General features: G+C 36.6%; 1 protein-coding gene across 2 annotated transcripts in view; it reads left to right on the forward strand.

Moving 5' to 3' along the window:
* LOC106880362 (cyclin-dependent kinase 5) overlaps positions 1-14,724 on the forward strand; it is an 80,882-nt gene that overhangs the window by 34,713 nt on the left and 31,445 nt on the right. For both annotated transcript variants that reach the window (XM_014930247.3, XM_014930248.3), the window contains exons 3-4: positions 3,953-4,020; positions 10,393-10,510. In XM_014930247.3, the coding sequence (XP_014785733.1) occupies positions 3,953-4,020; positions 10,393-10,510 (186 nt within the window). The remainder of the gene's footprint in view (positions 1-3,952; positions 4,021-10,392; positions 10,511-14,724) is intronic.

A 14,724-nucleotide genomic window follows, 5' to 3' on the forward strand; every position in this document is an offset into this window, starting at 1 on the left:
TTCATTAAAGCAATCTTAATTAAAGTCTTTCATCAAAATTTCATATTGATTTATTTTCTGAACACCAGCTAAATAATGACAATGAATTAATTTTGAAAATAGTGAAGAATTTTTTAAAACAACAAAGGCAGTGTATTTCATTAAAAATATAATAATTATTTCTACTCTAGATACAAGGCCTCGAAAATTTTGGTGGGAAGAGGGCTAGTCAATTACATCAACTCCAGTGCGTAACTGGTACTTATTTCATCAACCCTGAAAGGATGAAAGGCAAAGTCAACTTTGGCGAAATTTGAACTCAGAATGTAGTGGCAGATGAAATACTGCTAAGCATTTCACCTGGCATGCTAATGATTCTGCCAGCTCACTGCCTTCATTAAAACTATAATGATGAAAGGGTAAAGGTAATAGAGTGAATATTATGAAGAAAAAGAACTCAAAGAGGGAGCTTATTAAGCTTCAACTGGCAAGAGCTAATTGACATATATCATAACAATTTAAATTCTTTCTAATACAATATTGCTGAAAGGTTCATCAAGCTGTGTTTGCAACAAATCCTCATTCGTGTGACAAACATGTGTGACAAACATTTGTGTGACAAACTTCTCGTATTGGCTTGTAGTGTTTTTAAAGCCTTTTTGTTACATAATCTACAAGCTTGTCTATTTCCATTATATCACACAGTTGAAGTAATTTAAGTGAATAATTCTTGAAGTTCTCTTGAAGTTTATGGAATTGTATGATGTCAATAATTGAATTAAATCAAATATTCATAGATTTTGGATTAAAAATATATTCTAGAGAAAATGAAATTTTGATGTTGGGATTGTGTGGCATTCATTGACTTGAAAAGGTATTTGAAAGGGTAACATATTCAGTGTGAGAGCTACGCAAATCATGTACTAAGATGCCCCACTCTCTCTTCTCCTTCTCCTGCACTTCCCTCAGGCTGGGTTTCCATGTATTTCCTTTGCAGTAGTGCACCTGTTTCTCTCTCTCTCTCTCTCTCTCTCCCTCTCTCTCTCTCTCTCTCCCTCTCTCTCTCAGGGTAACCTTGTACTTCCTCTACAGCAAGGCACCTGTTTCTGCCTCACTATAACCTTTCATCATCCGACACAAGATCAACTCTTCCAGTGTCCCCTCCCCTCTTGGAAGTTTTTTTTTTGTCATGCGAGTACTTGGTGGCCCTGTCAGTGCAGGTGGTATTTAAAAGCACCCAGTTCACACTGTAAACTGATTGGCATTTGGAAGGGCATTCAGCTGTAAAAACCTTGCCAAAACTGACCTTGCCTGTGCTTGTGCCACGTTAAAAGCACTAAGTCCACTCTGCTGAGTGGTTGGCGTTAGGAAGGGCATCCAGTTGTAAAAATCCTACCAAATCAGTCACAGAAGTCTGGTGCAGGTTTCTGCCTGGCCGGCTCTTGTCAAACTGTCGTACCCAAGCTAGTATGAAAGGCGGACGTTAAACAATGATGATGATGATGATATAAGTAAAGTGAGAATCAACAGTGATTCAGTATTCATATTAAGTATGTGAATGGTGTTTGCTACCTATATTTGTATAGCTTCTATAGTCTGTCATAAGGTTGAGTTTGGATATCTGGAAAGAAACTTTACTTCAACAATATTTATATAGCCATTGTGTTTCTGTATGGCACATGGGTAGAGCACAGATGTTTGTTTCTTTTCGTTGTACTCTCTCCAATATTCTGCAATTCTTTCACATTGATTGTCTGATGTCTGTCCTATTATTATCATCATCATCATCATCATCATTTAATGTCTATGTTCCATACTGGCATGAGGTGGATTATTTGACAGGATCTAATGTGTCCAGGGACTGCATTGAGCATGTTTTCTATGGCTGGATGCCCTTCTTAACACCAACTACTTTACAGCCTGAACTGTGTGCTTTTTTCATGCAAACTACACTTTTAAGGTCACCATGCAGTTTACAGGACTACAAGCCCTGGGATACCAGCTTCATGCTAGGGGATGAGGAGATTACTAAGAGAGAAGGGGATATATCAGATTCCTGCAGAGGTACCTGCATTGCTACTCACATCTAATGAAGATAAAATTGGGTGGGGTGGGGAGAAAATGATGAATAGGAGTTGCAAGAACATAGATAATGGTGATAAGGTGCCCAGATGATCCCACAATGCTCAAGCTGAGTAGAAGTGAGTGGGTGGATGATCTGCATGAGTGTAAGTGAATGAGGGGTGGGGAGGAAAACTGCCAAAATGGGTAGGTTGAAAGGTGGATGAGACAAGAGCCATAACCTGGAGAAGATAGAGGGATGCAAAAGTGTGATGGAGTGGAGTGAGAAGCAGGAGTAGAAAGATGATAGAGTTGCTGGAGGAGTGGGGGGGGGGGGGAAGAGGCAGTCATAATGCATGAGGGGGAATCACTATAATGGATGGAGAACCCAAAATATAGCACTTCCAGAACTCATTTTTGCTGAGGAGGACAACTCCTTGAGAACCTCATACTGCTAGAGATCCCAGTCCTGTGTCATCACAATTTTGGGCTCAGAGTCCTGAGGTCAGGTTTCACCACTTCATCCCATATCTTCCTGAGTCTTCCTTTTCTGCAGGTTCCAGCCAGATTAAGTAAATAACACTTAGGATATAAAACTTTTTCAAGTTTTTATAATCATTATGTTAATAACTACTTCACACACTATCACACTATCACTATCATGTTCAGCTATTTAGCATGTCATGTGTATCCTTATGATTTTCTCTCATTCATGGTCTGTTATAATTGATAGCACTAATGTTGCTTTACACAGTACTCTACCTATTATATACATTTTAAGACTTCTGGAATGACATTCTGCACCCATATTCATCTGCTATCATCTGTTGGATTGGTTTGCTGATGATATAAGTTTTTGGAACAGGTATTTGAAAATTGGATGTCTTTCCTGGCCAACCACTAACTGTGATTTATGTATAGTACAAGTTATATCTGTTGATTATGACTTTTACCTAGATATACGTATTTCATACTGTTTGAATCAAAAACTGATTTCTATGCGTCTTCCCTTTGTTTCAAACTTCCCATTTAGTTGTACAGTTCTATATAGAGAATCAAGTCATTTGCACCAAAGACATTTGGCATTCAGCTCTGTATATTGTTGGTAAGAAAATAGAACTATTGAAAATGAACTGAGAGTAGTCTTTTTGAACACTTATTTGAACCTTAAATTCCTCAGTGAATGAGTTGTTACTCTTGAGTCTATTTCTAGCATCCCTTACACATGGCTTTGAAATCTTTTGAAACAGTTATCTATCCCTAACTCCCCCATCACTCACCAAATTACAGGTAAAGGTAACTATACAGGTAAAGATAATTATATGTATGCTGCTTTTGTGAGTTTCAAAAAATTTTTCCTTAATGAAAATATTATGTTTTGGCCTTCTGTATGATGGTAGACAGCAATCATTCCACAAGTCCTGTGTTTGCTTCTTGTGCTGTTAAACATTATTGGATATTTTTCATGCCCTGGAGTCAGTTTTGACATTGATTTTTGTTTTGTTTAGAATTTGTGAACTTACAGCAATTATAATAAATCTGACCAAACTCTTTTTTTTTCCATACAACATAATACCAAAAGAAAAAAAGCCAAAGTGCATTATACATGCTATGTATTTCTTCTGTAATTTCACTGTCCATCATTGATGGCATGTATTACATTCAAGTATGTATTACACATGAACAAATATGATAGCTATTTGTAGGTTGTAACTGAATTATTGCAATCTACATTGATCTAAGTAAAGTCAGAAGAGAGGAGAAATAAAGTAATACTTCCATGTAAAGGAAATTAAATATAAAATGGTAATGATATCCTTCAAATATAGTCAGGTTAATATATTAAATAAAGTTTTTACCCTCTTAAACTAATTAGGATTTGACTTGTATAAAATTATCAATTTTTTTCCAGGGTGTACCAAGTTCAGCTCTTCGAGAAATTTGTCTACTAAAAGAATTAAAGCATAAGAATATTGTTCGGTATGTATTTAAATTCAATATCTTTCTGTTCTAAATATTGTTAAATCTTCATTCTTTTATTGTACATTGTTGTCTTTGGACTAGTGTCCTCATTTATTGTAGTCACAATGTTTTCATTGTTGTGCCCACTTCAGCTTTCTTAAAGTGCCTGTTATATTCAGTAACAATACTAGAATTTCAAACTGAGCTCTTTATTCAGTTTACAAGGATATATTGTTCTCATTTTGTTGTCCATACCAAAGATATTCTTTTACTTGTGGTGTTGTGTAGCAGTATTATAGTTAACTGTTACAAAGATAAAGGAGATGCCCTAGAGAGAAGTAATCATGTAGGTATCACACTACTGGACCAGATTATGAAAGTATTAGCTCAATTAATTTGGAAGAGAGTTAACCCTTTAGCATTCTGATTAGTCTATAAATTATGTATCATTTTGTAATTTCAAGATTTTAATGATGTGATTGTATATTTTTGGAATGACATTGTAGGGGTAGTGTGAGAAGTCAGATCTGGCCAGTTTGGACATAAAACAGGTAGAATATTTGGGCTCGTTATGGCCAATTTAAATGCTAACGGGTTAAACTAAATTACATGCAGTTTGCTTTAGTGCAAGAGAGAAATACTACTGATGCTCTCTTTCTAGTAAGGCTTACTGCATGAGAAGTATTTTGCTCTGCTTGGCTTTCATCTATCTAAAGAAAGTCTTCAGCTGAGTATTTCACTCTCTGATCAGGTGAGAGCCACTCAAACCATGTACTGGGGTCCTGTTAGTAAGATTAGAGTTTGCAAAGAGTGCACCTAAGCTTTTAGTATGCAGGTATTTCACCAGGGCTCAGCTCTCAGTTCCTTCCTTTTTATAAGAGTCAATCATAGCATGACAGAGTATGTTAAGACTGATTGCCCATGGGAACTCCTCTATACTGATTACTTCACTCTTATAGAGGAATCTGTAGCAGAATGAGAAAAGAAATTCCAGGTATGGAGGCAAAACCTGGAATCAAAGTTATCTTAGCAATGACCAAAATTCTAATAAGCAGGAAAGCAGAAAAACCATCGCCTTAACATATATGTATGAGGGCGTACAGAAAAGTTTCTGGCTTTAAGGGTATCGTGAAAAGCCTAGTTGGAAGCTCAACCTTTCAAGTTCTTTTATAAGGAAAACTGAAAGACTGCTGCAATATGTGTGTGAATCTGAGAGGGTAACATGTTGAATAAATTAACTGATCCTCCTGTATTTTCTTTTATCCAAAGCCAGAAACTTTTTATCATCCCCTCATATACTCTTTTACTTGTTTCAGTTATTTGACTGCGGCCATGCTGGAGCACCGCCATTAGTCGAGCTAATCGACCCCAGGACTTATTCTTTGTAAGCCTAGTACTTATTCCATCGGTCTCTTTTGCTGAACCGCTAAGTTACGGGGACCTAAACACACCAGCATCGGTTGTCAAGCGATGTTGGGGGGGGACAAACACAGACACACAAACACACATACCCACATATATATATATATATATATATATATATATATATATATATATATATATATATACATATACATATATATGATGGGCTTCTTTCAGTTTCCGTCTACCAAATCCACTCACAAGGCTTTGGTCGGCCCGAGGCTATAGTAGAAGACACTTGCCCAAGGTGCCATGCAGTGGGACTGAACCCAGAACTGTGTGGTTGGTAAGCAAGCTACTTACCACACAGCCACTCCTGCGCCTATATATATATATATATATATATATATATATATATATATATATATATATATATATATATATATATATATATATATATATATATATATATATATATATATGTGTGTGTGTGTGTGTGTGTATGTATACACACACACACACACACCATCATTATCATCATCATCATTGTCCTATAACTGCTTTTTCATGCTTGCATGGGACAGAGAAAATTGTTTGAGTCACATTTCTATGGTCTGTTGCTTTTCCTCTCACCAACCCTCACCTGATTCTAAGCAAGGAAATCTTTCCACATAGCCAGGTATTTTTCCATGGAAGACTGGAACTGAACTACATTGGCTGTATGATGCTGATGATGATCATGCACGTGCGCGTGCACCCCCCCCCCCCCCCCCCACCCACACACCCACGCCTGTTTTTAAATAATGATCAGAGAGAAAGCAATCAGTATGAGCCTAGATTGCAGCAGGTCCAAGAATTTGCATGGTTTGTTGTCACTTCTTCAAACAAGTCAGACTGAATGAAAGGACACATTATACCATGCCAATAGTAGAAGCAGTGTGAAAAGTAAACAGTGCATACTAACAGTGGTAGTGACAACAGTAAAAGTAACAGTAGTAAAAGTGATAAAATTGATACAAATAGTAATAATCGTACCACAGTGGCTGCTGCTACTACAACTACTACTGCTGCTGCTGTTGCTCCTGCAAATGATAATAATGGTTTCAAATTTTGCCACAGGGGCGGCCATTTTTGGGGAGAGGATGTGTCGAATACATCAACCCCAGTGTTCAACTGGTATTTAATTTATCGAACTTGAAATGAAGAAAGGCAAAGTCAACCTTGGTGGAATTTGAACTCAGAATGTGAAGATGGATGAAATGCTGATAAGCATTTTGCCCAGCATGCTGACAATTCTACCAGCTCTCCATCTTACTACTACTAATCTATATACATAAAACTGAGAATATCTGTCTGTATGTGTGCATCACTAAGACTCGAGAACTACCCAACCATTTTCATTCAAATTTTACACATGACTTACTTAGGGCCCATGCAGTGTCATGGGCCCCAGAAATGTTGAACTTCTTGCCTAATGCAAGCCCAAAACAATCTCTTATCTCTTACACTGTTTTGGTATTACGTGTCAAAAGTGAAACAATAATATCTCTATTGTAAAATGATATACTAGTTTCGCTATTATATGGTTTCAATTTCAATTAGTTTCACACATCATCATCATTATCATTGTTATTTAACGTCTGCTTTCCATGCTGGTATGGGTTGGATGGTTTGACTGAGGGTTGGCAAGCCAGAAGGCTGCACCAGGCTCCAATCTGATCTGGCAATGTTTCTACAGCTGGATGCCCTTCCTAACGCCAATCACTCCAAGAGTCTAGTGGGTGCTTTTTACGTGCCACCGGCACGAGGGCCAGTCAGGCGGTACTGGCATCAACCACTCTTGAATGGCACATTTTACGTGCCACCGGCACAGGAGCTAGTCAAGCAGCACTGGCAACGACCATGCTCGAATGGTGCTTTTTACATGCCACTGGCATATATATGTAAGAATTAATAGCAGACATATCCAATTTAAGAAAAGTGAAGATAAAGGCTAAGTGAAGAAGTATGGAATAAGTAATTGCTTTACGCTTATAGAAAAACAATTTATATTATGGAATAGATACATACCTGTTGAAGACAAAAATCTGTGTGAGAGCTATTGTATTGGACGTGTGTATAATCATAGAGAAAGTGAAAGACATATGAAATGGACGTGTGTGTGTATTTTGCGGCTAATTTGGCGGGAGTTTTGCAGTCAGCAGGTGGTGGTTTGTGTTTAATCTCTCGATCAATGACCGGAGAAGTGAAAATATTTTATTAATGTGTTTTGGAGAAAGGGGATCTTTTCAAGAGACATGGACAGTTTTATGACTGAACTTCTTTTGAAGTTGGCGTGAGACGGAAGAAGTGATGTGCGTGTGTATGTCTGTGTGTGTGTGTGTGTGTGATGGTGTGTGCAAGACAGAGAGAGTAATGTTGATGGTGTGTGGGTATATGAGAGAGAGAGAAAGAAAGAGAGAGAGAGAGATAACTGAAATTTTCCATTCAGTTTTTGTAGTAAGTGAATGTGTGAGTGATTGACAGAGAAAAACTGAGAGAGAGTGGTTATGTATGTATGTATGAATGGCTTCAGTGACACACTCGCACGCATGCACGCAGGGTGTTTTAATTGATTTTCTTGGTAACTATGGGTGCTAGGATAAAAATACAAAGTGCGTTCCAATCTATTCATCTGTCTCCACATGTATGCCATTTTTCACGCGAATCCACCCAAAAGTTTGGCCATGAACCTCAAGACAAGAAAGAATACAACTGTCGCCCATGTTCAATTTATATTATAGAAAATATATACTATAGCCTCAGATCGACCAAATCCTTATGAGTGGATTTCATACACGGAAACTGAAAGAAAACTGTTGTACGTATGTGTATATTTGTGTGTGTGTGTGTGTGTGTCTGTGTTTGTAACCTCACCATTGCTTGACAACCAATGTTGCTGTGTTTATGTTCCCATAACTTAGTAGTTCGGCAAAAGTTACTGATAGAATAAGTACCTGGCTTACAAAGAGTAAATCCTGTTGCTGATTTGTTTGACCAAAGTCGGTGCTCCAGCATGGCTGCAGTCACATGACTGAAACTATTAAAACAATATAAAAACTATGCCATTTTAATCTCGAGTAAAGCCGTGTATCTCTGCTAGCAGCAGCAGCAGCAGCAGTAGCAGCAGCAGCAGCAGTAGTAGTAGTAGTAGTAGTAGTAGTAGTAGTAGTAGTAGTAGTAGTAGTAATGATAATAATAATAATAATAATAATAATAGTGGTTTCGAATTTTGGCACAAGTCCAGCAGTTTCAGGGGAGGCAATAAGTCGATTATATCAATCCCAGTGTTCAACTGGTACTTATATTGTGGGACGACCTAGATAGACAGATAATATAAGCACAAGGCCTGAAATGTTGGGGAAAGGGTTAACTGATTCCATTGATTCCACTACTTGATTGGTACTCTATTTTATTAACCATGAAAGGATGAAAAGTAAAGTTGACCTTGACAGGATTGGAGCTAAGTACATAAAGAGCCAGAGGAAATGTTGTTAAACATTTTGTCCAACATGTCAACAATTTTGCAACTAGCTGCCCTAATAACCCTGTAGCCAAGAAATGCCAGAGTGACATTCAGTGGGATTAAGTCATGTCTCATGGCCAGGAGGGGTCTTTAGCCTTGATAGGTGGCCCTCCTAGTAATGGTGTCATGAAAAAAGAACTTATGGGAAGGAAATCCCTCACAAACCTAACTCATTAATGAAAGAATGCAAAATACTAATTCAAATAATGGCATAAATGTGATTGGAATAGAGATAAATATGCCTTGCCTGACATCTGTACCTCTGGTTCCCACTGTATGGCAGTAGCAATGAAAAGAGGCAGAAGTGGAGCAAGTAGATAAATGCTATTCTCATGGATTGCAATCCAGTTAATGAAATTGCATGGCAGCATTCACCTGGGAAGCATAACTCTTGTAATGCCACTATCTGGTATTCAAAGGATGCCATTGAGCCCTCAAGCTTTCTCACCTTCCAAACAGTTACCCACCTTTTTGGTCCCTTTGCCAAAAGAATCTCCATCAAATTTTGTAATGTCTTCTTTCTCCATCTTCTAAACAATGTCTCTGTGTGCCACTGTTGAGAAAGACTTCACTATCACTGCCCACTCTACATCCAATTCCATGCTACCCTTGGACAACCCCATCCAAATCTGCCCCACTTTCATTCCAGTCAGTTCTTCACCCTTCTGACTTCCCTCCCACTAATATGGAAATACCTTCAAGTGTAACTGTTACTGCTGCTGCTGCTGATGATGATGATGGTATCAGTGCAGCAGTCTTTCCTGTTCATACTGGTTTAATCATTAGTATATCAATACTTCTTGAACTGAATTGTGCTCCAATTTTCATACAAAATAATGTTTCAGATTATACCTAACCCAATCTTTGCATGTTTTTGAGTATTCAGAAAATTCTGTCATTACAAATGACGAATCATTGTCAATCAAGTTGAAATGCCACTAGACATCTTTTGCACATATTTATTAAATTATTAAGGTATTGTATACTCGATGATGCTATTAGGTTTTGGAGATGTCTTCTACCCCTCTTCATTTTTTCAGACATTTATGTTGAGCATAAATGTTCCAAATTTCTTCAACTTCTGTCAATAAGTTATTGGTGATGTCTGACTCCTTTTGTCAGTAAATAAATCATTGGCACCTGTTCTGGCAGTGTTTTTCTATATATAGCTAGTGGGAAGATGAGTTGCTGCTATCTCTACTGGTCAAGCATCCATCATTGACAAGACCAAGGAAGGTCAAAATAACACAATCTGATATGGCACTGAAGGTGGTAGGGGTTTATCTCCTCACTAGCAATATAAGTGAGAGTGCATTTTGCACCAAAAACTAATGTGGGAGTTTCTCTCGTGGTATCTACTGTAGTAAAGATTGTTCTGACTGAGCATCCTTGTTTAAGTGGGCATAAATATTACTTCTTTTTGTACTACTTTTAAATGAAGTTTTTAATTGTTTTCCTTATAGTCTTCATGATGTGCTACACAGTGAGAAAAAGTTGACACTTGTCTTTGAATACTGTGATCAAGATTTAAAGAAATATTTTGACAGTTGCAATGGAGAAATTGATTTAGATACAGTCAAGGTAAAATGATATTCACCAACAATTTATTTAGTTTTATAATATTATATCTTTTATTTGAACATGAAAAGATAAATTGACTAAAAGAAAAAAATAATAAATGTATAAAAGATTAGATAATTGAAAAATTAAAGCAATCTTTCATTTTAGAAAACCAGAAATATAACCAGAAATCAACTGCTGAAACAGCAACCCCTAACATTCTTTCAACAAGACAGAAAAAGAAGAAGGGAGATATGAATGAAAGAAATATATATATATATTTGAATGGTGACGACTGCTGCTCTCATCTTGCAGTTGTTTTTAGTGTAAGAGACAGAGAAAAAAATAGGGTTTGCAAAGAAATAAAAGTGAAGGAGAAATTTTCTTCAAGGGGAGAAAATCGCTGAGAGAGAGAGAGATTTTTTTTATATACTTATTCTATGTTTCTATATAATTCATTCTTATTTGGGTTTTTTTTGCAAGTAGATGCAGATATTTTTGGAAATTATCAATGCAGTGTAACTTGAAATAAAACTACATGGTCATCTAAGCATTTAGGAACTATATAAACGATCGACTCTACTTTTCTTTTTATTTTAAAATAGTGTAGAGAAAAGCTGTGAGAGGAGGGGGATTAAAAACCTGTAAGTTACTTGCAATAGAGATTACCATTAATATTATACAGAGTACAATCGGTATTTTCTATTTCATCTACTTTTAACAGTGGAGGAGAAGAGTTTGATTGATAGATAGATAGATAGAAAGTCTTTTACACGTGTAAGATTTCATTCTGGGTGTCTTTCAAAGGTCTTATTTTATTTTTCCCATTTATGATTTTTTTTTCTTTTCCAGTGCATATTTGCCTTGTTTGTTAGTCCTTCATGTTGATACAATTACTGTTTTTTCTACAAACTACATGAATCTCTCTTTTGTTCTTTTCGGGTGCAAATGTGGGATCTATGATCATTTTTCCTATGCTATATAACACATCAGGATGATTTCAGATTAGTTTCCAATCTTTCATCTTGCCACAGCATGTTTCCATCAGTTTATTGTGTTGCATTCAGATTTCGAACATTGTTTAACAAACACATGTGAAATTTGACTGGTGACGACTGCTGCTATCATCTTGCGGTTGTTTTTAGTGTAAGAGGCAGAGAGGAAAATAAGGTTTGCTAAGAAATGAAAGGGAGAAATTTCCCATTCTTATTGAATTACCTTCTATATTTGTTCCAAGAAACTGTTTTCTGCTTTCAGTATCAAGAAAAGTTTTGGTTGCTCTTCATTAAATTCTACTAAGTCAGCTATGAAAAACTAATGAAATAATGAATATAGAGTTTATATTTTAGAGTACTTAATTTTTTAAAAATATTTGTTAAATGAATGAATAATTAAAGTACTGGATCACTGGCCAAAGATTATTAGTTCAAATGTATCATTGGCATTTTTTTGTATCTTTAGGGAAGTAGTCTCAGCTACCATTGCATGATTGCATTGTTGAACGGGTCTTTATGTCCTAAGTTCAAATCCTACAGAGGACAACTTTGCCTATCATCCTTCTGGAGTCAATGAAATAAAGTACTAGTCAAGTACTGAAGTACAACCTTCACTCTGCTCAGCTATTATGTCTTCGACATTCCACTGGGTCAAGGATAGAAGGGTCAAAAGGGTATCTCTGAGTGGGCACCTAAAAAAAAGAACAATACCAAAAGGCAGATATATATATATTCTGAAGGTATAGCTTTATTTCTTTTCTTTTTTATTCCAAAAAGTTGAAATGAACCTACACTAACCTATTTAGTGAATTAATATTTGCTTTGTTTATTTTCTTTTTTTTTTATGTTAGATAAATCTGCTAACAACCTTTTCATAATTTATTTTGTGAGGTATTGTTATTGTCTCTAAATATGTTTTTCTATGTATTACTTGATGGCTTTGCAAATATGGATATTTCAATGAACTGCAAAATTTTACTTGAAATTACTTGAAATAAAGTAGCTATACAAAGTGGGCTTGAGAAGAGATGGTATGTAGGTTGCTTGTTTAGAGGAGCAGAAACCACTATAGTAGCAAAAATAACCAGAAGAAGCAGAATATGGGCTAGTGATTGAAGCAGATTAGGGAAAGTATCTTTGTCATCTAGTAAGAGGAGTTTTTTAAATGTGGTTTGGGATATTTGAGTGTATAATATTACCACCTCTAATATGCAGGATGTTTCATGTAGTTTCTACATGATCACTTGCTGACACCCTCATTTTTAAAATCTGATTGAGGTATCTATTTCATGTGTGGATAATGACCATTTGCAGAAGGGTAAGGAGAGGCAGGCAGTACTATCTGTTTAGACCATAGCTTCCCAAAGTGGGTGATATCACCCACTGGTTGACGATTTCAACTTAGAGGTGGGTGATGGGTGAATTTCTGGAAAGTGGTGGGCAATTTGAGATCTTGGTAGGCAGTGTGAACATTTTGTGGGTGACAAAGAATTTTTAGAAATTAAATCTACATTTGCTTATATCTAAGCATCCCTAGAATAAGGATGCACTTTTATCGATTTGACTACTTGCATGAGACATCCCTTTGTATTAAAAAAGTGGACTTGTTTATCCATTGAATATTTTTGTCACACAGTCATTGAGATGGTTGTCATGTGTGCTAAAAATAGCAGCCAAATAGGCTTAGACTCCACCACAATTTTTTTTTTTTTTTCATAATCATATGAAGTCCCACATGTAGAATACAGATTTGCAAAAATTTTCTGAAAACTCCAAAAAATAAAAAAATTATGAGGGGTTATAAGTCAAGTGTAATTCTACAGTTTCATATCAAAACATAAGTGCTATTTTCAGGATGTTGACAAAATGTGCAGTCACACACAAAATGACAGATTTGAAATTACATTTCTTGACTGGGTGAAAATGATAAAATATTAAACCTCTAAAACTTTGTAAAAACATTTTTCTGGAAAAAGTTTAATAACTCCAGCAATTTAGCTTGGAAAGGTATATTAACGTGCCAAATTCTAAAATTTTCGATAAACTTTAATTTTTGAAATGCTGGCAGCCAAACAAACTAGATCCATATTTGCTCCAGTAAAGACGTGTCATCTGACACTTCTCTATTGACTTCTCTTTGGGAATAGCACTACCTTCCTGACACCATCCATAGAAATTCGTTTTCAAATTTTCACTTTACTGATGCCTCCAGTCAAGAAAATTGGTCCACAACACAGCAGTGATTATTTATCGTTTGGATTTATTCCCTCTCCTCAGAACTGTCAATTACCAATGTGCCTTCTTTGCCATCAAACATTGACCAACAAAGCCATGAAATCTTTACGCTTAAAGTATCATTTTGATGCAAAGCATTCTGACAAGAAGGACAAGCCATTATCATACTCTTTGCAACTGAGCACCTCTTTCAAAAAGCAAACACAAACATTCAACATGCTACTCCAGGAAAGTAGTAAGTAGGAGACTGATGGGGTGATTGCATCGTACAACATTGCATTGCTTGTTGCTAAGTCTGGGAAGTTTCACACAATTGGAGAAATATTACTTCACCTGGTTATTGAAGAGGTTTTGTCAACCGTTATGCACAAACAAAAATGATAATATTATGAAGAAGATCCCACTTGGTAATAATATGATTTCTCGGCGTATCAATTAACTGGCCAATGATGTCAAACATCAGCTCATTAATATCCTCCAGCATTCTGAATTTTCTATACAACTGGATGAGTCAACTGTTGTGGACAATCAGTGTTTGATGATGGTATCATCATCATCATCACCATTTAACGTCCATTTTCGATGCTGACATGGGTTGGACAGTTTAACTGAAGTCTGGAGAGCCAGCAGCTGCATCAGGCTCCAAACTGATCTGGCAATGTTTCTACAGCTGGATGCCCTTCCTAACACCAACTACAAGAGTGTAGTGGGTGCTTTTTATGTTCCACTGGCACAAGAGCCAGTCAGGGTGTACTGGCACCAGCCACGTTCAGATGGTGCTTTTTATGTTCCACTGGCACAGGAGCCAGTCAGGGTGTACTGGCACCAGCCACGTTCAGATGGTGCTTTTTATGTGCCACTGGCACAGGAGCCAGTCAAGGGGCACTGGCCACAGCTATGATATTGGTTTTACTTTACAGGTCTTCTCAAACATATATCACATGATGCATCAGGAGTACTTTTAACTGGGCCAAATATGAGTGGCTGTGATCTCACTTTAGTTGC

This window comes from Octopus bimaculoides, chromosome 9 (genome assembly GCF_046866305.1).
Source record: "Octopus bimaculoides isolate indiv1 chromosome 9, ASM4686630v1, whole genome shotgun sequence".
NCBI lineage: Eukaryota > Metazoa > Mollusca > Cephalopoda > Octopoda > Octopodidae > Octopus > Octopus bimaculoides.